This window comes from Cyclopterus lumpus, chromosome 20 (genome assembly GCF_009769545.1).
Source record: "Cyclopterus lumpus isolate fCycLum1 chromosome 20, fCycLum1.pri, whole genome shotgun sequence".
In the NCBI taxonomy this organism is placed as follows: domain Eukaryota; kingdom Metazoa; phylum Chordata; class Actinopteri; order Perciformes; family Cyclopteridae; genus Cyclopterus; species Cyclopterus lumpus.
Window position 1 is genome coordinate 13,595,879 of NC_046985.1, and position 22,446 is coordinate 13,618,324.

Below are 22,446 nucleotides of genomic sequence, written 5' to 3' on the forward strand. Positions count from 1 at the left end.
CATTTGATCATTGATTATTAAGTTGCAGTTGCATTAATTATGTTGCATATTTGACAACAAATGATAAAGTAATTAGGCATTACATTTGGCCTCTTAAATGGTCAATGGACTGGAGTCAACACTGCATAAAGGACAGTTTTCTTTTAAGGCAGTGACTGGCAGCTGTGATGGCTGATCTGGTGTTGACTTCAGGAAAAAGGGGTGTGGCCAGAGGGAATTAATGGGTCTAAGACATTTAATTGCCTCAGTCTGCTGTGTGGATTTGAGACGAGGACTACGGATCATCCAGGGACTTGTGCAAGGATCTGAGAGCCACATTGGAAAGCGTCTTCAGGAGGAGAAGTGGACCGGTTGGCCTGTTCGCTGTAGCCCCGCCATGTTAAGCAGGTTTAAAAAGTGGATGGGGGCTCCTGAGCCTCCCCCTGCCCAAGAAGAGCCTTCTACCCCACCTCCACCAGCTAAGGTACGGCCTGACCTCTTTCTAGCATCTGACATGGAAAACACCTGGACCCTCATGTTTGTTTAATCTGCATATTTTCACATGTGTTTTAGGTTTAGGGTAATATGTCTTAGCCCGTGTGCACCATTTAAACCGAACATTGCATTGACCTCGTCGCTCTGAGCACACAGGAGTTGTTTTATAGGCAAACCGTGGCGGGTGAATCAGATCCCTGAAAGCCTCTGAAGCAGCTTGGCGCTCATGAAGAGCAGTGAGTTCAGCTTCAGCAGGGAGGGTGGGCCGGCATGAGTGGACTTACTGGTTTACTGCTAGGCCTTCAGAATGAACTACAAGTGCCATATGGGGACCCGCGGGGCCAGTGGCATAAACAGGGGATCAATATTACATAATGTTGAGCAAATATCATCAAATTAAAATACAACAGGACCTGGGCTACAAGAATAAGTCCGCCACTTCAAACACAACTCAAACACCAACTAAAATAATTATAAAAATATAATAACCTTAATTCGCCAGGAGTGAGCTCACTCACTGCGTGTTTCCAGACCTAGCTGTCTGTACTAAAATGTAACTAATGTTGTTCTGCTTCACTTTGTCAAAGTCAAACATTGCAGAGAGACAGTTCACATATTGTGCTATATTATTGAGAAGTTTAAACCTTTCAAGTGCATCTTTTCAAAGAGATAATCATCCTAAAAGTGCTTTTTGTTTTGGGGCAAAATTGAAACCTTTTCATTTTTGCTGTGCGCCATCTTCATTTACTCTTTAACTAGTAACATATAGACTGATAGTTATACATCTGAACGATTATCACATGTGTGGCCTTTATTATAACACCAAAAGTATTCAAATAGCTGTTGCGGTTGCAGAGATGACTCCTTTTTAGTTTGGGTATGCAATCATTTTTTAAGCAGAGGCCTAAAAACACATTGATTTTTAAAAAGTCATTAGCAAATATGCAGAAGTGAAACCCATTTGACATTTGTTGGATCCATAGCATGCTTTATTTGCTTAATACAAAAACAAAATGTTTGGTCATGTTTGTTGTTGTCCTTTAAGACACTTTTGTCTGCACGCTGGTACCAGTTTTGTTTATTTACAGGAAGAAAAGCCCCCTGAAACGAAGGAGGAGAAAGAGCAGCCAAAGAAAGGGGAGGAAAAGAAAGAAGAAGTGAAGACAGGGGAGGACAAAAAAGAAGAGGAGAAGAAAGAGGAAGTGAAGAAAGAAGAAGTGTCCAAGAAGGAAGAACCAACACCAGGTGAGAGGTCTAATGCTCTGAGCTGATACGGCTGTAGAGTAGAGATGAACAGAGATATATTAACAGAGATATATTATCAGAGATATATTATCTGAGATATATTATCAGAGATATATTAACAGAGATATATTATCAGAGATATATTATCTGAGATATATTATCAGAGATATATTAACAGAGATATATTATCAGAGATATATTATCTGGCAGAGGGAGGGGACAGTGAACTCAGCCATGTTAAGGCCTGGGTGTGTGAGCAATATACAGATGCACGTGGTTTACATAAGATAATGTAAAAACCCTCAGACTTTACAGGAGGGCCCCTCAAAGTCCGCGAGTGTGGAGATTGGGCACTCTGTGTCTTCAGTCCGATAAACTGACAAAATAAAAACTCTTAAATTGTCAAAGGAAATATTACCACACTTCATTCAAACCGGACAGTAACTCACAGTTAGGTGTGATGTGTTTCCCCCCAGCTTTTTCTCAGCACAGTGTCTCCTCTCACTCATTCAACGTAAAACACTGCATTTCAAAAAAAAGAAAAATAATGAGTTCACTGTCGTACAAATGTGGACTTAAACTGGACTGATCATTTTTAAATTGCACCCCAAAGCTGAAGTAGCTCTTTGTAGTTTCCAACTATGTCAAATCATGTCACTGACTGGATGCCGGAGCAACAGATGTGTGCAGCTGCTCCCCTCGGAGACACAGAGAACACAAGAAGACTCAAGTGCAGATGTTTTGCCATACTGTACCCCTAAGTCGAGGAGTTGGACCTTTTTAAGTGGAGAAGTTGAGGGTTTCTTCTTTTTTTGTTTTGTCCTGGACGCGATCACCTTTTGATATGGCTGTGAGAAACTGACTAAAGATTGCTGCTGTGCTTTTCTTCCAGCTCCTGCCTCAGGACCAGTTCCAGCTGCTGCTGCCAGTGCTCCTGCCGGTGCTCCTGCCTCAGGACCAGTTCCAGCTGCTGCTGCCGGTGCTCCTGCCGGTGCTCCTGCCTCAGGACCAGCCCCAGCTGCTCCTGCCGGTGCTCCTGCCTCAGGACCAGCCCCAGCTGCTCCTGCCGGTGCTCCTGCCGGTGCTTCTGCCAACCCAGATGGAGCTGAAGGGTAAGAATTCCTCGCTGTGTGTATCTTGTGTAGGATATAGGCTCCCGTCCCTTGGGACCCTGCACAGGTTGAGCCGCTATGTGAGGTGCATTACATTTCAGTACTACTGACATGTAATGCTTTCAAAAGGGCCCTAATTTAATTCAGATTATTTTCTTCTTTTCCTTTTTTTTTGTCTGAAACAATTCCAAATTTAAGATATCATCAAAACCAGTAATGTTTGTTGTCTTTAATAAGCTATTTATATTAGCTGTACAATGACAATGTTTGAGAGCCTCCGATCTAGTGTGAAACGTCCTTTTAAATGCTCAACCGTGTGGTGCTTTGTGTGGTACGACCTGGTGAATATACCTCCAGAAATGTTAGTGCAGATGTTACTTGTTAAGTTGACAGACTCTGGCTTTTTATTTTAGGTGCGTTGTGTCGTCTCGAGTGAAATTAGAGAGAAGACGAACATTTAACATTTGTTTATTTTAGTACAAATGTGGACCGACACTGGACTGAGAACACCTTGACCCTAGAGCTTGAGCTCTGTCCGTTTCAGGAGTAAATCAGCTCGTTCAACACAGTAAACAATAACAACAATGTGGGATTTCTAGCATTCAGTATTTACATTATTTACAAACTTAAAACATAACTGTTACTCCTAATATCTGCCATTTAAACCAAAACGTGTTTAATTTAATCTTCAAATATGCATTGAAGCCTGTGACTCTCAGCCCGTGACTCCAAAAGCAGAAAAGGAGATTAGGAGCTTAGTGGTATTTGTGACCGACTTTGAGCATTTCACTTGCATGTGAACGCAATAGCTGATCGATCTCAAAGAATTCATGTGGTTCTTTGCAGATGATTCAATTATTTTGGTTTTTTTTATTGGCAAATGAAAAGTAGATTTTCTTTTATGAATATAATATATTCATAAAATAAATGTTTTTCTCTGAGGTTCAGATGAAAGTAGAAACAAGTTATTTTGTTCTATATATATATATATATATACATATATATATATATATATATATATATATATATATATATGATATTATGATATAGAACTAATATAGGGTTGTGGGTCTCTCTGCTCTTTCTTCCATCTCATTAGATGAATAGTGACAATAACAACATGAACTATATTGCCACATTTATCAAACTCTCCCACTTAATTGAGGTTATTTTTTTTTTTTTTACCACATACAATTATTATCAAATTCAGGCCCCTCCTCTCAGATTAAGCGTCACCTTTTTCTCTCGTAATCCGTTAGTCATCCTTCGGTTTCCTTTGCTCCCTGTTTGCAGTGAAGAGGCCCCCCCTCCCCCTCCTCCACCTGTTGTCTACAACCGGGAAGTAGATGATATGCTCAGAAGTATAATCAATAAGTTAAGAGAGCAGACAGCGGTTCTCAAGGACAAATCCATAGACCCGTATGCCACTTCGCCAGAAATCACCCCGCCCGTCAGTAAGTATGGACAAAAGCAACACAGAGAGCCGGCACACGGAAAATGGCCAAAGAGCCACTAAACTCTGCCTCGCTCTCTTTGTCTTCAGCGCCTATTCTAAAGAAGGAGGACTACCTCCGGATGAAGGAAGAGGAGCGAATAGCAAAAGAAGAGGCGGATAAAAAGAAGGCGGAAGTGGACGCCAAAAAGGCAGAGGAGAAGAAGATAAAGGACGAGGAGAAAAGGCTGGATGCGGAGAAGAAAGCAGAGGAGGCGAGGCTGGAGGAGGAGGCCAAGAAGAAAGCAAAGTTCTTCACGAACATCATCGTCTCCTTCTTCGACACCCTCTTACAGCCAATCGAGAACAAGATGGATGGCGTACTGGGACAGACCCTAGATCCCTTAGGTATGTATGGTGCACACAGGGAACGGGACAGCTGAGATTAAATAAACATATACACACAAGAAAATGAAAAAGTGTACTTCTGTTTCTCTCCAGATCGTCGGTACATTGCCTGGTTGTCCCTGGTAGGGTTGGCATTCAACTACAACGTTTGGTTTTGCACGGCGCGGTTGGCCTTCCCTTACCATAATGAAACCAACAACCCCTACTGGATATTTTTCGACATTCTGAGTGACGTAGTGAACGTTATTGACATCATTATTTGGCAGCCCCGACTGCAGTTTGTCAAAGCCGGGGACGTCGTTGTAAGTCTCAAAACATAATGCAGGTGTGTAATCTATATCTGTGATAGTTTGCCTAATTCAACGGTGTTTGATATTCCTTTTCTTCTTCGCCCTGCAGAAAAGCAGACCTATGGCTAAGGTGCATTATCGGGAATCACAAAAATTGAAGGTGAGATTGTAACGATATGGAAACTAACTAAGGACATTTACAAGTACGGCAATTAAATAGTCAAATTTCTCAATATATTTCTACAGATTAATTTGTCTTCACTTCATTTGTCTGACAACCGTAGTTTCTGGCTAATACGATAACATTATGAAACGTAACACAGTGCTCACCTCTTACCCTTATGTCTATGTCTAGTTGGATTATGATTCCAGCATCTTCACACTAGCTTTAAAACCGAGCCTCTGAAAGACACGATGTCGGTCGGATTAAAGATTAAACCGTTGCTGGCCAAACTTTTTGGATTGTGACCTCTTACAATAAAACAGTTTGTTCACGTGTCAGATGTCAATGAGTTAGTGGCAGTTCCATCAAAGAGACCTAAACGTCTCACATGGTGTCATTGCTTATGGCACAAAGATGTGAAATGAGTCATTATTTCTCAAAAAAAGTAAAGCAATTTTCCAAATGTGTGTAGCAGATGCTGTTTTGTCTTTGTTTTGTATTCTCTTATGACCGCTCAGATTTAGGTTGTGTCCCTTTGGAGGGCCCCAACCCCCTAGGTTGGGAACCACTAGACTTACCTCTACAACTGAATATGAAGTGATTGAAATGAGCTCCACCTCAACCAGCTGCAAGGGTTGAATGCTATTATAGTGCATCAGTATTAAGAATCTAATCATGTCATATTATAATAACACATCAGTCAATTACTTTTACTGTAATACTTGAAATACATTATATTTGAAATGAAAGACCTTTACTGATATTTTCACAATGTTGTACCACTTTTATTTAAGTAAATGACCGTATTACTTCCTCCACCCCCGTATATACAGTATGTCCCCGCAGAGTGAAATCATTGAATCAAAAGGTGTTGTTGTCCTTTCTTTTCAGATTCATATCTTCAGCATCATCCCTTTTGACCTTCTATGCCTGCACTTTAAATTCTCCACCATATACCGAGTCAACCGCTTTATCCGGGTAGGCAGACGACTAATCCTTTTTTCTTTTTTTTTCTTTACTAATGATGTACATTTAAAAAAAGAAGAAGAAACGAGAGGCTTCACATATCCGGTCCAGTCCCTCACTTCTTTGCTTTCTTGTGTGTTCTAGATTGAGTCCTTCTTTGAGTTTAGCGATCGACTTGAGAGCATCATGGCCAAGGCCTACATCTGGAGGTAAACGCTTTCTTTTTCTTTTTTTTAATCCACCGTTTGTGAACTTCTACCATTAGATGAACTGTACCGTTGAGTTGTCTGCGAGCAGGGAATGATGCGTGTTAACCGTTTACTTTCCACTTGCTTGTCATTTCGTCTTTGTAAATACATGGTTTGGATATTACCGGACACTCCATGTTCACACTCTGAATTCTCAGTCGTTCATTTGTATTTATTCATCTTCTGCTTTTCTTCACAGCCAGTATACATGCTGCTACTTGTTTAGTTTGTGACAACACTTGCTCACGGAGCAGTTCATTTCCTTCTAATTCTTTCATATCGCTGCCTTCCTATGGCAGGGTGATTCGCACCACAGGTTACCTGCTCTACGCCCTCCACCTCAACAGCTGTGCATACTTCGTGGCCTCCGTGTACCAGGGTATTAAATCGACCACATGGGTTTATGATGGAGAGGGCACTGCGTATGTACTTTTCTTTTGACTTTATCTCGTTTGTGACGTTTGTGATTATAGACTGTTGTTGCTGAAAGCCCTGAGATCCTCTCACTCTTTGTGTCTCTGTCCATGGTGCTGAAAATGACTTGAGTAAATCCCTCCCTCTCTACTATGCTGGTGCGGTGCCAGTTGAAAACATGTCTGTTCAGAACAAGCCACATTATTTGCCGGTGGTGTTGCTGCCTTGGCCAGGCTGGCAACCTGGGCCAGAAATATTTTGCCATACACGTTAACTTGGACTCTAGGATGAACGATTTGTTGTCTGAGAGAGGGAACTGGTTGGCAGAAGATTGAAAATCCAGGACGATGGTCAGGCAGGCGCAGATCTGAGCACAAGGAAACGGAGGATTACCTCATGGACCAAAAATAAAACAAAGGAACTCTCCCAAAACTACTTTGGCCCAAGACTTTTAGAGGGAGACCATAGGGGGAAAAAAAGAGGGCAAAGGAACACAGACCTTGGTGTACACTGTGACTTGACTGTTTGGGGGAAGCGTACAAACGCGAGGCATTAATTGTTGCTATAAAAATTAAATTAAGATGTACTCTGTCCTTCCACAGGTACCTGCGTTGTTACTACTTTGCAGTCCGCAGTCTCATCAACATCGGTGGTCTTCCAGAGCCTGTAACCACCTTTGAGATAAGTTTTCAGATGGCCAACTTTTTCATTGGCGTCTTTGTGTTCTCTAGTTTGATTGGACAGGTAGGTTGGAGGAGGGTTTTTAAAAATAACATATATTCATAACTATCATATCATATGTCCTACCAAAAGCTTATCTTCACAATGTATATTGTAATTAAACACGCTGCCTCTCCATCCGTTTTTCCTTCTCTCAGATGAGAGACGTCATAGGAGCAGCAACAGCAGGTAAAACATATTTCAGGGCATCGATGGATGGCTGCGTTGACTACATGAATACCTACGGGATTCCCAAAAGTGTCCAGAATAGAGTCCGGACCTGGTACAACTACACCTGGGCAGCTCAGGGCATGCTGGGTGAGTCCAAGACAAGTTTAAGTCACAAATGTATGAAAACCATAATCAAGAATATCAAGATAAAAACGCAATTTGTCAGACATGTCAAGAACTTGCTTTTGACAGCTGACTGTATGTTGAGGTATCCATGTCCTCTCCAGACGAGTCTGAGCTGCTGGATAAGATGCCTCTGGTGATGAGAACTGCCATCGCCGTGGACATCAACCTGACCACCTTCCAGAAGATCGCACTGTTTCAGGCGAGTCAGCAGTCACCACGTCCTCCTATGATTTGAGAGCATTAAACTGAGTTTTTAAAAATGTGATACACACATCCTTCTGAACTGAATACCCGCTATTGTCTCTTCCAGGGCTGTGACCAGCAGATGCTGGTGGACATGTTGCTGAGGCTCAAGTCAATTGTCTATCTACCTGGAGACTTTGTCGTGAAGAAAGTGAGTATGTGTGCGTTTGTGTGTGAACGATAAGTCTTCGGTATCCGAGTGGAACGCTGACCCCCCCGCGTTCATGTTCTGCGTGTTCCTCTGCAGGGCGACATCGGCAAAGAGATGTACGTCATCAAAAGTGGAGCGGTGCAGGTGGTGGGAGGACCTGACAACAGCATCGTGTTCGTCACACTGAAGGCCGGCTGCGTGTTCGGAGAAATCAGGTCGGTCTGCGTTTCGTGATCCGTGACAACTACACATTCACAAACAAGACACATATTCATGCTTCATTTTCATCCTCCACTAAAAAGGACTTGATGACACTGATTGGCATGGTAATGATAAGTAATGTACAAGGAGAATATATTTGCTATAAACTGTAGTATAGCATACTATACAGAGATGGCATTGCAGTTATATTGTGTATATATATTGTAAAAAAAACAAAAAAAAAATCATCAGTCCCAGCATTTCCCAAGAGATCAATTTTATTTTAAATGGACATTCTGAACACATGGCATTTATTAATATTTTTGCCTCTGTCATCAGTTTACTACAGTCGGCCAAAGATGGAGGAAACAGGCGCACAGCTAATGTGAAGGCGCATGGCTTTGCTAACCTGTTTGTCCTGGAGAAGAAGGACTTGTTTGATATCCTCGTCCACTACCCAGAGTCTCAGAAAGTGTTGGCCAGAAAGGGAAGGTAAGTTATTCACAGTCATACTTCATATGCAAATGTTTCATCGTGGATATGGCTCCATTTTAACAAGTACTTTATCAGCACCGACCTCTAAAAAACATGGTCAAATCCTTGTGATACATTGAATTCTGTGATTCAGTCCATTAAGGATGTTGTCTGTGTGTGATTGTGAAGGAAACTTACCAAATCCAAAGGCCCTCCACCTGCCAAAACCAAAGAGGAGAAGCAACCAGGTTTTGCATTGCTTGGACAAAAAACAGAAACACCGAAACTAATTCGACTTCTTACCAATTTCCGCAAATTGAAGCTTCTCTCTCAAGGTAAAGTCTTTACAGTGATGCTGCATTCTTCACACAGATAACTGGGATAGTTTGATTTGGTTGCTGACAAGTAAACCACTATGAGAAATGTAAGCATCGTATAGTTATTGTAAATGTTTACGAGCATCGATCACCATTCATGAAGAGGTCAGCGGCTCCAGACTTACATGGCACACACACACACACACACTGACATAATGCTCTTTTGTGTCTTTTGTCCACAGAAACATGATTCTGCTGAGCTCCACCTCTTCAAATGTGTATCATTTTGTATATTTCACTCATCGGCTACTGAAAGTCCCACAAGAAGACAGAAACGGGGCAGCTGTAATTTGAATTTAATATTATTCACCTTGTAAATGTTTGTGGATTTCTTCAGTTTTATTTAACCTGATGGTTAACGTTCCGTTTAAAGTCTGTGTTATTTTTGTACAAAACAAAGTTAAGATGTTCACGGTAAAAACCAGCTACTGTTACGCATTAGAATGTTTATACTTCCACCAGAAGAAAATTAAAAGAAAGACGTAAAAAGTCCTGCTCACACCGTGTGGCTGACAGATGATGTGTGGAACGCACATGACAGAAACGATGCCTCGCTCTTCACAGTACTACAAACTAGTAAAGTAAAACCTGAGGCTTTGCGGGGTTCAAATGTGCCGCTGAAGATGTGCAAACATTAAAGCTCAAGAGCAGTGAGTTGAATTTTGAGTGTTTGAAAGGTTTGTGGACAATACGATATTGGTTGCAACCTGCAGAGCTCAGCATATTACTCTGGAGATCCCCCCCAAAAAAAAAAAAAAAATAGAGGAAATAATACTAAGATCAGTGTTATTTAATTATTGATAACACCAGAGCAGCCTGAAACCTTTGACAGACATTTTAAATCCACTTCACAGAATAAAATGCACATAAAGCTATTGAAATATAATTTTAAAAAGCAGCGTGTAACATGATGCATATAAAATAATACATTTGAAAAAGAAAAAAAAAAATCCACACACGTAGAATAAGCTGAAAACAGAAGTGGAAAATAAGGCTTGTACACTGTTCCAGCTCTCATGCACAAAACTGCAATTGGACATTTTCTCTCAATGTGCAGATCGCTATGAACTAACATGACTATGTGACCCTTTGTCTGGATTTTGAACAGGTTTTTAAAGTCGTCACCTCCCTCCACCTGCTCCGTGATACTGCACTTCACAGAGCGGTTTCAGCTCCTGGCAACGGTTTCATGTCTCTTTTCAAAGTCAGATAGTTGGCTCATGCAGGCTGCAGGATACTTGGTCAGAACGTCTGCAACAGAAGCAATGTGCAGAAACCGTCCTTTAACTCTGGAGCTTCCAGAAAATTATCTGTCTGTCCTCTCCGCCTGTGATCACTGTGGAGCACAGCTCACTCATCCACATGGCTGTGACAGCACCTGTGCAAGACATCATTTTCATAAGGAACATATTTCTACATTTATCATAACTTAAAACTTCTATTTTATCATATTGCAACGATCTGATGATTGAAACGAATATTTACAGCGAAATCGGTGCAATGGTGCTCTTAAAAAGCTGTTTTGTTGTCGCTTAATATCACAAACAAAATAGGTGAGAGGTACCTGAATGCGCAGGGATCCTTTGGGTGACTGTATTGCTGAGCAGGTCCCACAGCAGGAGGTCACCAGACCGTCCCCCACACAGCACCGAGTTCCCGTCCCAGCAGAAACACCTGGACCCACAGATGTTAAATCCTTTTGACTTGCAGCATCAGCTAGCACCATAACAGCATTTAAAGAACTAAAATAACCCTCTCACATGTCAGATCAAAATAAGATTTAGAACATTCATTTGACTGTCTGGTTGCTGGGAGCTCTTGGTTTGGGTAAAACGGTCATCTGCCTTTCCTGTTGTGAAGGCGGTGTGATCTTACCTCTGCTCCTCCACAGCTTTCACAGTCGAGATCACCATCCCTGTCTGGACGTCAGTAACCTTCATACAGGAGTCGGCACCGACACTGAGGACGTGTCGGCTATCTGAGGATGTGATAATCAGAGTTCTTACTTTAGTCATGGTTTCAAGGTGACCTTGTGTTCACGGTCAAGCTGGTTGGCTTAATTTGGAGCTGCATGCCATCACCAATTACGGTGTTTTATACTGACCCTTCAAGACAAAAGTCCTATTTCCACTCCTGAAAGGCAGTCTCTAAGAATTAAGAGCTAATAAACCAAACAAGAACCAACAAAAAAAGGCATTGCCGGGTTCAAACGTGGTGCTGAAGATGTGCAAACATTAAAGCTCAAGAGCAGTGTGTTGAATTGTGTTTGAAACATACACGTCAGCCTACTTGACACATACCAGGACTAAAGGCCACGTGGTGGATGGTTCCAGTGTGGCAGTGGACTTGCTGCAGTGTCCCGTAGCTGCTGGTGTCCCAGATGGTGACGGCCCCATCTTTACAGCCAGAAACCAGCAGAGTCCCCGCTGGATTCAGACCAATGGTGTTCACCTTTGTAAGAGAGGCAATATTACACAGGGAACAGCTCACTTGTATGTTTTGATTGCTGCTGCCACTGAGTGTTCAGACGCAAATCCCGACACGTTCCAGCTCCTCTGAATCAAGTCAATTATAAAAAAATGAAATACAGATATCTTCCTCACTCACCCCAGCGTCATGCTCCAACTCAGCCAGAAGCTGAAACTGGGATCTCTTGTGATTTGAGCCCTCAGCAGCGCACTGCCAGACCTGTGAAAACAACGGCATCATCAACTCATCATAACCCAGAAAAGAAACTATAAATGCACCACATCCGTCTGCAACAATGACGCAATGTTGTTAGCTGACTGAGTTTATGAGTAGCATTTATTAGCTTTCACACACACTCAACTTGTCCAAATGACAACATGCCCGATACATTCATGGCTCAGTAACAATTGAATAGCATCACCTCATTGGAGTACTTTGGTGTTTACCTTAACGGTGGAGTCCCAGGACGCGGTGTACAGCCGGTCATCAAACCAACACATTTGACTGATTGCATCATCATGGCCCATCAGCGTGTCCTGCCGCCTGCCGAAGGGGACGGAGTAGAAATAACTAAGGGAAGAGAAACATGTGGGTCAGTGTGAAGTCCTGAAGATCATTATGAGAATCATATGTACGTAATAACCATACGCACACATTGTTGTCCCAGGAAGAGCACACTGCAGTTTTACCGTCTGCCAGCATCAGACACGATGATAGTGCCTGTGAAATGGCCAAGCAGTTTACAGTTTAGGGAGAGTTCGACACGGCGCAGTGGAAAGTAAATACAGCTGCATACCATGTTAGAGAAGGACATGCTTCTCTGGAAGTCCTTCAACTCTTTGGAAAACATTTTAAGTGTTGTATCTGGAAGAAAGAGGAGCGAAGGAACATACAGATTAAAAATGATCAGAGCCTTTTGATCCACTCTGCTTGTAAAACTGTAACCTTGCTGCTTCTGATGGGAAAACTAATTGCAACTTCAGGTGTTGTGCTACTCCTCTGATTCCGGTGTGAGAATCTGACTGCGATGACATCACTCTGCACCATTATGCTAAGAGAAGAACCCCAGATGGCCACTAGAGGCAGAGGTTGCAATGATGTTGAGACATACAAAATCTCATCACACAAGGTCACTAAAAATGATGAAAAAGGCCGTACTTTAAAAGGGTCTCAACACACACACACACACACACACACACACACACACACACACACACACACACACACACACACACACACACACACACACACACACACACACACACACACACACACACACACACACACACACACACACACACACACACACACACACACACACACACACACACACACACACACACACACACACACACACACACACACACACACACACACACACACACACACACACACACACACACACACACACACACACACACACACACAGTGTCCTGTCTTGCTACTTTATGATGATGATGATGATGATGATGATTGTGGTGGTAACATGGTTCATCATTACATACACACACACAGGGTTATCATTATGGGGTGAAATCTTTCATCGTCATGGATCAGAATCTCAGTAACACTAAACTGCAGTTCCCGAACAGAGTCAGCGCCTGACTATTGATAATTCTTTCGTGCCTTTACAATAATCAATATTTGTCTCCAATTTTATTTCAGATATTTTACAGACCTTGAGATGTGGAGAAAATAGCTGCTCCATCAAGAGACACAGCGATGCCCGTCACAGCCCTGCACATTCAACAAGAAAATATATAAAAAACAGAAAATATGCAGGGCAGGATATACTTAGGCAACAGAAAATGTTTCCCCAAGAGAAATGTTTAGAAATGTGAGAAAACATGTTTTTTTTCCAGAGATTGGTCTGCTGCTTTTTCCCCCTGAACTGGAGGAAGTAGCTCTACAGCAGCCACCCGTCCACAGCGGTCTTCAAAATACATTTTAATGCATGAAATCCTCATTTCACGATTGTCTTTTCTGCAGCTGCATCACGCCTTCTAGCTTTGCTTGCACTTCCTCATATTTGAACCAGAGCTTTCACTTCGGTTATATCTGGACCCACAATGCAATTATATGTGTACTTTGTCATTACTGTAGCCAACTGGATGCCTCCTGACTTACTCTTTATGGATCTTGTGGCTGGAGATGGGTGTCAGATTTCCCATGTTTGCCCAGGCTAACTTCCTGCTCTCCTCGGTCAGGTCTTCGAAGGACGAGTCCTCACTCTGAGAGGCTGCAAAACAAAGCACAGGGAGACCTGCAGTTAGCACATATGGAGAATACAAATTACATTTCTATGCGTTAGATAGTGTTGAATGCTGCTTATGCAAATGATCTATGCATCACTGGAAATTAAACAAATCTGCAGTTACGGGCAGATATTAAATTATTTCTCAGTTGACTAATATGGAATATGTACTTCCATACATATTCTTATTGGACACATGTTGGTTTATGAACTAAGACTCTCTAAACTATCTCATGGATTGCATGTGAACCATTACTCTAAACAGGGATGAGTCACTGAAATACAAATGGCCACCCAAACAGCACAAAGCCAGAGCTCCACTAACAAAAAACTCCACTTAGAGGTATGAATCATCAGCGCCATTGGTCAGCATGACATGCCATTAGATTTGAAGTGCGGTTTTAGATGTTTTAATTCTTTATAACTTGTGTGTGTGTATGTGTGTGTGTGTGTGTGTGTGTGTTTCTACCTGGAGATAGGTCACTGACTGGTGAGTTGCTGCTGGGGCTTCGAGTTATGTTTTGAAACCTTGGCGTGATCCTCTGAGGGTGAGGGATGGTGAACAGCTGTGTGGGCGTCTGGCCGAACTCCAGGATCTGTGTCAGCATGGCGATTCTCTGGTCAGGGTCCTCAATGCTTTTCAGAGAATGGGAAAGTTAGCTCCGTGATGCAATAAGAATTATCTTTATAATTAGTTTGTGGCTTTCTTTAATACCTATCGCAGTCGATGCCTCCTTCATAGGTCAGTGGGTGAAACACTGAAAGATAATGAGATAAATATGAGTCTTAGTCCAGCTTTGGTGGGTTTGATGTCAGTGAACGGCTGCTGTATTTTACCGTTATGGGCTGCGAGAGCTTCACTGCCTCTCTGTCTAAAGCCAAACACCAGGTCAATCCACTCGTGAAGGTGCTCCGACACGTACTGACTCTCCAGTGCTGTCCTGTGCTTTTGAAGAAAATCCCTGGTGTCTGGAGTCATGACAATCAGGACACAGTAAATATGAAGCAGCGCACAGACTGAAAGGGATTGTAATGTTTAAAAACAAGGAGGTAGAGGGTCAAGAGTGTCATGTGTCCAGCAGAGTGTACATGCATATCGTGATCAGATGGGAGGAAGTTACCTGAGGCCCATGGTGGAAGAACAACATCCCCAACTAAGCTTCCGTTCTGCTTCCTGCCCAAACCAAGCCTCAGTTTGTTCTCCAGGAAGCCGCAGTCATTCCCGTAAAACTCTGGAATCAACTGCATCACAGGAAAGGTGGAAACCATGTCAACACTGATCCCATGCCTTCCCAGGGAGATACTGTCTATGTAGTTGTTCACGGCACCTCAGTAAGAGCGTTTTACAAACAGATCGTGACAACAACCAAATGGAATAATTGCTTGTTTTATACTTATACATAATACACAGGTATGGTAGGAGTATTTTTCGGCATTGACATTCTGAAGCAAAATTTCCTCAACTGACTTGTTTGCGACTAAACCTGCATCTTATCAAAACAACAGCAGCCAATTCATGTGGCAACATACTTGGTTCAGAGTGCAAAAAAAAATAATGATTGAACGGAAGAAAAACACAACTCTGATTTGTCTGTATTGATTGGGCACACTTCACTTTGTCATATTTTACCTCTTTGAAGTCCGTTGCCCCCTCTAAGCAGTTTTTCCATGTATCACCTATGCTATAAAAAAATAAATAAAATGTCATTAATAAATCATGTATGCAACCATGTGTTATCATTAAGATTTTATTTAAATATGCATGAATCTATCATTAGTAATATCTTAGTAAAGTTGCTCCGCTGATTTGTGGCTGATGACTAGATTCCATGGTTTATTCAATTTCAAGTAGAAAATAATGTACTTATTAAACATGCGATCGGCGTGGTCATAACGGCCAGTCTGGAGACACAGCATGTGCTCTGGAGCTGCAGGAGAAAAGAAATTATTAGGTTTGTTTTTCAGTCGAAGCAAAGATGGCAGCTTCATATCAGACTAAGACCCAGAATACATGATCTCACTTTCTATTAGTGTAATCAGTCTCTAGGTTGCTGTAGTTTAAACATGTTGACAACTGTAGCGAAAGGTGCTCCAAAGAGATGAAGAAAGAAGATTTTATTTTTGTATTAAGTGGTGCTTGTTTTGGTCTCCATGGTCTGTATTCAGACTAAAGCTATGCCCGATATACTGAGGCTGCAAAAGGAATAATAATACCTACGGTATTAAATTAAACATGTTTATGTTGTAGTTTTTGAAGGCACATTTTAAAATGTACAAAGAAGAATTGCAGTTTGACATGGATGTGTTAATTAATTAACCGGATCCACGCCTACAACAAACAGAGGTGTTATTCTTACAGCCGTGGTTACACACACACACACACACACACACACACACTCGTGTGTGTCACGTACCGACTCTGACCAGGTAGAAGAGGACGTAGCCTGGAGAGGAGTAGTGACTGCCATACATGAAGCGAGGTTCAGGCATGCCTCTGTAGCGAGCCTGTAACCATGACAACTCTGTTTGATGATACTCACAGTACAGATACAATACATCTATATTAAAGAGTTTTTGCCCAACAGTACATTTTGCCGTCAACAACCCAGAAGCAGCAGTCTCACCAGCAGCTGGTCTAGTCGCTCCTTGTTTAGTGCTCCCACAGGTTTGCTCAGGTCCCTGAATGTGGCAGCATTTGACAAATCTGAGAAATAGACGGAGAAGTCCTGACGATTATGCTACTGGTGTATCTCAGAAACTGAATGGGTACAGATCAGGATCATTTGCCGTAACATGTTATGCAAATTAATCTGTGTGCATGTTGACTCACCCAACCGCACGCTGGTGTAGTCATCAACGACCCAGGGGAAGACGGGATACTGGGAGAGGTCGTTGCAGCTCCGGTCCGCCAGGTTGTTGAGGTGAAGTAGGTACTGGTAGTTGCTCAGATGGCCGCGCTGCCACTGCAGCATGTAACTCTCTGCGGTGTGCTCGGTTACATGGTTCTCTGAGCGAGGCGGCAGAAAACCAGCAGGGTTAGGTTAGTCATGCGTTATGAGGCTTTACCAATATTGGCTTCAAAAAGGCAAACAGCAATATTTTGGATCAGTGCTGATAGCCGACACACATTTAGGAACTTAAGCGTCCTCTGCAAGCCTGGTTACATCGTTGTATATTCTTCTCATGTTGGAGAGTTTTTGAGAGCTTTTGCGGGCCAGTAACTTACATCCATAATAAGCAACCTTCAATATTGTTGACCTTCTTGTTTTTGAGATAGTTTCAGAACTCAAGGCACAGATTCACTACAGGATTTGAGTTTTCTCACCCAGGAAAGTAGCAATGTAATAGTAGATTTCATCTCTATCAGCTGTCTTGTAAAACTTCAGGTAGATGTCAGAGCAGAAATCATTCTCGGTACAGAACACCTCAAGGCCCTGAGTGAGGAGAGACACGCACACAAGCATGGGCATTTCAAAGGACTCGAGCCCGATTGACCGCATTGTTATTGGTGTACTTGCTCTGGCTAGTTGCACTCACCAGAGGTCGGAGTCCGTGCCGTCTTTTGTAGATTCTCCTGACACTGTGGAGTTTGATTGGAATCACCTGTTCCTGAAAGGACAAAGTGATACAAACGTGATATTAGTTTCAGCTCAGCTCGATAACAGACCTGTGCATGTCCACTCGGATGCGGCGGCTCACCGGATATCCATTGAGAGGCTGGAAGTAGAGGCTTTCATCCGTTATGCAGACGTGGCCAGGATTGGACACCAGAGGCATGACCATCTCCACGGCACACTCCATGTGAGGCTTCTCAGCAACACTCTGAAAGCTTTAAATTGTAGTCTTATTCATCTGGATATTAATACTACGACAATAACCGTATTGATCATTGGATCTTCGTTAAATTGAGGCGGAACAGAACGTGAAATGGGAATCAGAGTGCAGAAGTCAACATACCAGTTTTTGTCAAAAGACGACCTCGCCAGTCGTGATTGTAAATTGGCTGCAATCTAGAAATATACAAGAACAGTATGTTTGATCAGGGATGATTATATGATACTTGCCAACAATTAACAAAAAACATGCACGGCAGGAAGTTAGATTATGTGAAGTACAGTAAAGACGCAGAAAGGATCGTTCATACTGGTTTTCCATCATCTTCCAGGTTTTAAGGGGCCCACTATGTGCCTGAACGTTATCGATTGACTCACCATTGCAGTCTGGTCTCCAAGCTTATCGAGACAGGACGCCCTGTGGAGCTGCAAAATTAACCAGAGTCAAAATGAGCAGAGCAACGCTAGCACACACCACAGCAGCACAGGCCCAATGTCATGTATTTCCCCGAGTCAAGCACAATCCAAACTTCATCAAAATACTACGGCCCGATTCCCATCACTGAGGAAGTAGTGGATGTAAAGTTAACACCCAACGGGGAGTTGCTACCGTTTAGGAGCAGCTACGTACCTGAAGTAACGTTTGAACGACATCTTCAGTTTTACTCCAACCTTCCAACTGAAAGGTCACTTTCTTTGCCCCCTGCAAGTGATGAGGGGAGTGTTTCACTTGAATAATCAATTATAAATAATAAATGTTTCTGTATGGCTTCAACCAATTCATTAAAGATCTTAATGCAATAGCTCAACCGTTACTGTTTTAGTGTGGGAATTAGCACGACGACATTAAGCACAGAAGACCCAACCGTGCACTCAAATATGATTCCTGATAAATAATGCATGAAATCCACATTTCAAATGTAACTGATTGTATTTCACACACTATTTTAACTTAAGACCTTGGCCCTGCACAGGTTTTCAAACAGAGAAAATGAAGACGAAGAAAAAAAAAAAAGAAAAAAAAATACATAAGTGGACAGGCTTGTGAAGATTTGCTTTAAAAGATTTCCATACTACAAATAAACAAATGCATAAAGAGCACAGTCAAGTCCATTCAAACAGGTTGTGGCCTATTACTATGCGAGGAGAACCCCTGTTGAGATTTGGTTGACTCACCCTTTCATTTCTGTAAGGTGCTATGACATTACCCTCTTTGATGTAAATAACCTGGAAAGAAATGAATAATGAGCATCTGGAACAATTAAAAAGGTAATAACTGTGGACAATCAAATACAAATGAAACAACTAACTATTACCACAATAAGGACTGACATATCTTTGAAGATGAATATGTCAACAAAATAAAAAGATATGTACATTTAATGAGGACTCACCTGTAGACATGAAATAGAGATGGCAGATGGCCTCGGCCTATGAGGAAAACAACAAACAAGTTAAAATGACAAAAAGGTCACTGTGGTAGAATAACCAGCAAACTAAACAATCCGGGTTTGTCATCCAGAAACCAATGACACCGTTTGTTTTGAATACTAAGATACATGCGCAATTATTTGTTGCCGTACAAACTGCAACCGGACAATCCGACTCATTCTGCCGTAACGTGTTTGGAAGAAGTTACCCGACCAGTTTGACAAACTGAATAAACATCGACGTGTGGACGGAGCTCGAGATGAAAACATGCTCACTCATTGAAGGGGTTGTTCTCTCGCGACACAAACTCAATCTTCTTACAGTCTCGAAGAGGAATCTGCAGAAAACAGATCAAGAATTAGTCATCTCATTATTTCTTTCCAACTGCACATGTAGTTCTTATATCTTCAGATTTGGAAGCTAATATTATTGGAAGATCTTTTTCAATTTAGAAGATGTTTTCCAATTTGTTATACCTCATTTCCTGTTTTGTTAAAAATAAATGTTATCTAGAAGCAAGAGTTTAAAAAAAAAACATACCATACATAAATAGATTATTAAAACCAACCTTTAAAATTGGCTCTGCAAGATCCTCTGGATCAAATATGACAGATCTGGAACAGACCTTGAATGAGCCTCTGACTTTTCTGGAAGGAAAATTGATACTTTAAAAAACTGTAATAAAGAATAATACAAATACAACCTGGTTAATAAAATGATTATTGTGCGCAACAAGGAAACGTATAAAATACAAAGCAGTACTTAAGTTTTAAAATAGGAGGGAAAAGAAGCTAAATATAACTTGCTCGTTAAAAAAAAAAAAGAAATTACATTTCTCCTCAACCAGGATGAATTCATTCTCATCTTGTTTTGTAAAGCAACCTGGCAGATTTGTAGTTTAATCTAGCATGGTGGCAAAAAGTGTCAAATACAGTGTGCCCACTAGTAGAACTTAATTATACTAAGGACACTAAGTAAGTAGGCAAAACACATTAATTATATAAATCACTGTGAAGTTCATATCTGTCACTGGTAAGACTCAACTTGTCACATAAATGTGTCCATTCTCCTTATTGGACACATGTCCACCTGCTCTGATATGACAACACTAAATTATCTGAATGATCTTGTTGTGAAAGAAAGGCTTGTGGCCTCTTAGTTTGCTCAAGCCTTCACAACCGGATGAGACGATGTGTGAGCAGCTGCAGCAAGTTTCAAAGGGCTTTGACTAAATACCAGCAACCTGCACAACCCTGATAAGCACAATCAAGGTGATTTAAGCACATCAAGGTCTACAATTTGTGTGGTTTTACACAAGATTGAGTTTTGGCTGAGGTCACAACATGGTGATCAGGATGACAACATAATAGGACAGGAAAGTTTAAACAAAAAATAGCTGCTGACCCAAGATGACAATTCCTACATACACATAGATATATGTTGCATACCTCTCCTTTTTTGAGCTGGTTGTCACATGGTATGCAGTGTGGTGTTCAAAATAATATTCCTCCAAATCCAGCAACAGGAGAGAAAATCTAGAAGAAAAAATAAAAATAAAAATGCAGGATTATCATCTGCTCTTAATCCTACATTGATTGGCAGGTCTTTTGATATCAGGACGAACACCACAAAAGTAACATCTCTTAAAAGGCCCCATGAGGCGTCACTCAGGTGACATCACTTGCTTGAGTTGCATCGTGGAATGGCTGTGCTGCATCAATTTAAGTATTTTTTTTTTCACCAGAGTTTTAGGAGTGCAATGTCTGTTGAGCGCTTTTAATATTTGAGATGCTGTAAACATTAGATTCCATCAGTAATTTGGTTTACACAGCTTGAAAACATATTTCCCATAATGATCATGCCGTGTGCGCGCGCACACGGCATGATCACACACACACACACACACACACACACACACACACACACACACACACACACACACACACACACACACACACACACACACACACACACACACACACACACACACACACACACACACACACACACACACACACACACACACACCACACACACACACACACACACACACACACACACACACACACACACACACACACACACACACTATAATCCATGGCCCAATAAAGCTCAGATCCATGGCCCAATAAAGCTCAGATCAGAGCCACAACTTTAAGGAGAGGGGCCCTCGTGGTGAATGTGAAACACATATATAAAATAAGGCCTTAAGTGTGTTTTCTTTAAATACATTTTAAAAAAGGCTAAAGAAGATCCTATTACTGGATGTTTAAACATAGGTTTTATAAGTTCGAATCGGGGAGACGTCGGACATGTCTCTGTGCCTCGTTGCGTGGTTCCTCACCGCTGTCAGCTGTGCGATGCTCTCATTAGCGGAGTGGCCCAGTCTGACTTGACACTGGAAGACCACTCATTCACAACAAGCGAGGATCAAACACACCGCCGCTGCCCTTGCGGAGCTCGGGCTCAAACCCGCACAGAAGGACCGAGTTGTGTTAGCGACGAGATAAACGGCACAGACCTTTCTTTAGTTCGTTCTTGCGTCTTTAGAAAAGCCATGACTGCAAAACCATCCTCGAACGAGCTGAACGCCGACCAGCCTCAGTCTGCTCACGTCTCTGTAAACACGGAAACTTGCTTGCTGCTCACCACGTGACTGACCCTAAGACAAATGATCCGTCGACAATGTTGAGGACAGAGGGCTCACTCTGACTCTATTTCTGTATACCGTGACTGCGTAAAAAAAATGCGGGCGGAGGTACCCTTACTTGATCAATACCAACATAGTATTTATATTTTCATTATCATCAATGATGCTAAAGAGGAGAGCTATTCCTTAAAGGAGCACTCGCGTGCACGTCTATAAAGTTAGGGGACTTATAAGAGACAGATCTATAAAGAATGGTTTCAATCAATGCGGCGGAGGCAGAAACAGCCTGACATTTGTTTTTATAAGAGGATAAACTTCCTGAGTTTCTCTCTCTGTCTTCGGGCTGCAACTAATGAGTATTACTATTATTGATTAATGTGACAACATGTATCTTTCTGATTAATTGTTTCTTCTCTGATGTGTCAGAAAAACAATGTCCAATATTTATAATAATTTCCCAGAGTTCACGTTTTAAAAGTCCAAAACCCACACCACATTACAGGCTAAACATACAGAATATTCAGGAGAATATAA

The 22,446-nt window shown here is 41.8% G+C and overlaps 2 protein-coding genes across 2 annotated transcripts; one reads left to right on the top strand and one right to left on the bottom strand.

The window, feature by feature from the left end:
* The first annotated feature begins 400 nt into the window (after positions 1-400).
* Positions 401-9,612, top strand: cngb3.1 (cyclic nucleotide gated channel subunit beta 3, tandem duplicate 1). Its single transcript, XM_034560740.1, has 18 exons — positions 401-463; positions 1,563-1,719; positions 2,726-2,831; positions 4,125-4,285; positions 4,375-4,671; positions 4,765-4,973; positions 5,071-5,121; positions 6,016-6,102; positions 6,235-6,299; positions 6,638-6,760; positions 7,355-7,496; positions 7,631-7,790; positions 7,931-8,028; positions 8,140-8,223; positions 8,320-8,438; positions 8,764-8,916; positions 9,088-9,233; positions 9,458-9,612. The coding sequence occupies exons 1-18, from the start codon at positions 401-403 to the stop codon at positions 9,463-9,465; spliced, it is 2,229 nt and encodes a 742-aa protein (XP_034416631.1). The 3' UTR covers positions 9,466-9,612.
* Positions 9,613-10,044: 432 nt separating this feature from the next.
* Positions 10,045-21,931, bottom strand: nsmaf (neutral sphingomyelinase (N-SMase) activation associated factor). The gene is made up of 31 exons (XM_034560077.1): positions 21,784-21,931; positions 20,711-20,797; positions 19,831-19,909; positions 19,538-19,599; positions 19,226-19,262; positions 19,008-19,058; positions 18,463-18,534; positions 18,210-18,257; positions 17,956-18,008; positions 17,698-17,827; positions 17,536-17,607; positions 17,324-17,432; positions 16,829-17,005; positions 16,623-16,702; positions 16,413-16,503; positions 15,863-15,926; positions 15,629-15,680; positions 15,120-15,240; positions 14,836-14,967; positions 14,714-14,756; positions 14,468-14,634; positions 13,872-13,983; positions 13,423-13,481; positions 12,541-12,608; positions 12,397-12,464; positions 12,191-12,314; positions 11,883-11,963; positions 11,576-11,726; positions 11,151-11,253; positions 10,840-10,949; positions 10,045-10,653 (listed from the first exon to the last, which is right to left on the bottom strand). Exons 1-31 carry the CDS (start codon positions 21,819-21,821, stop codon positions 10,559-10,561), a joined length of 2,736 nt encoding a protein of 911 aa, XP_034415968.1. The 5' UTR covers positions 21,822-21,931; the 3' UTR covers positions 10,045-10,558.
* Positions 21,932-22,446: the final 515 nt, after the last annotated feature.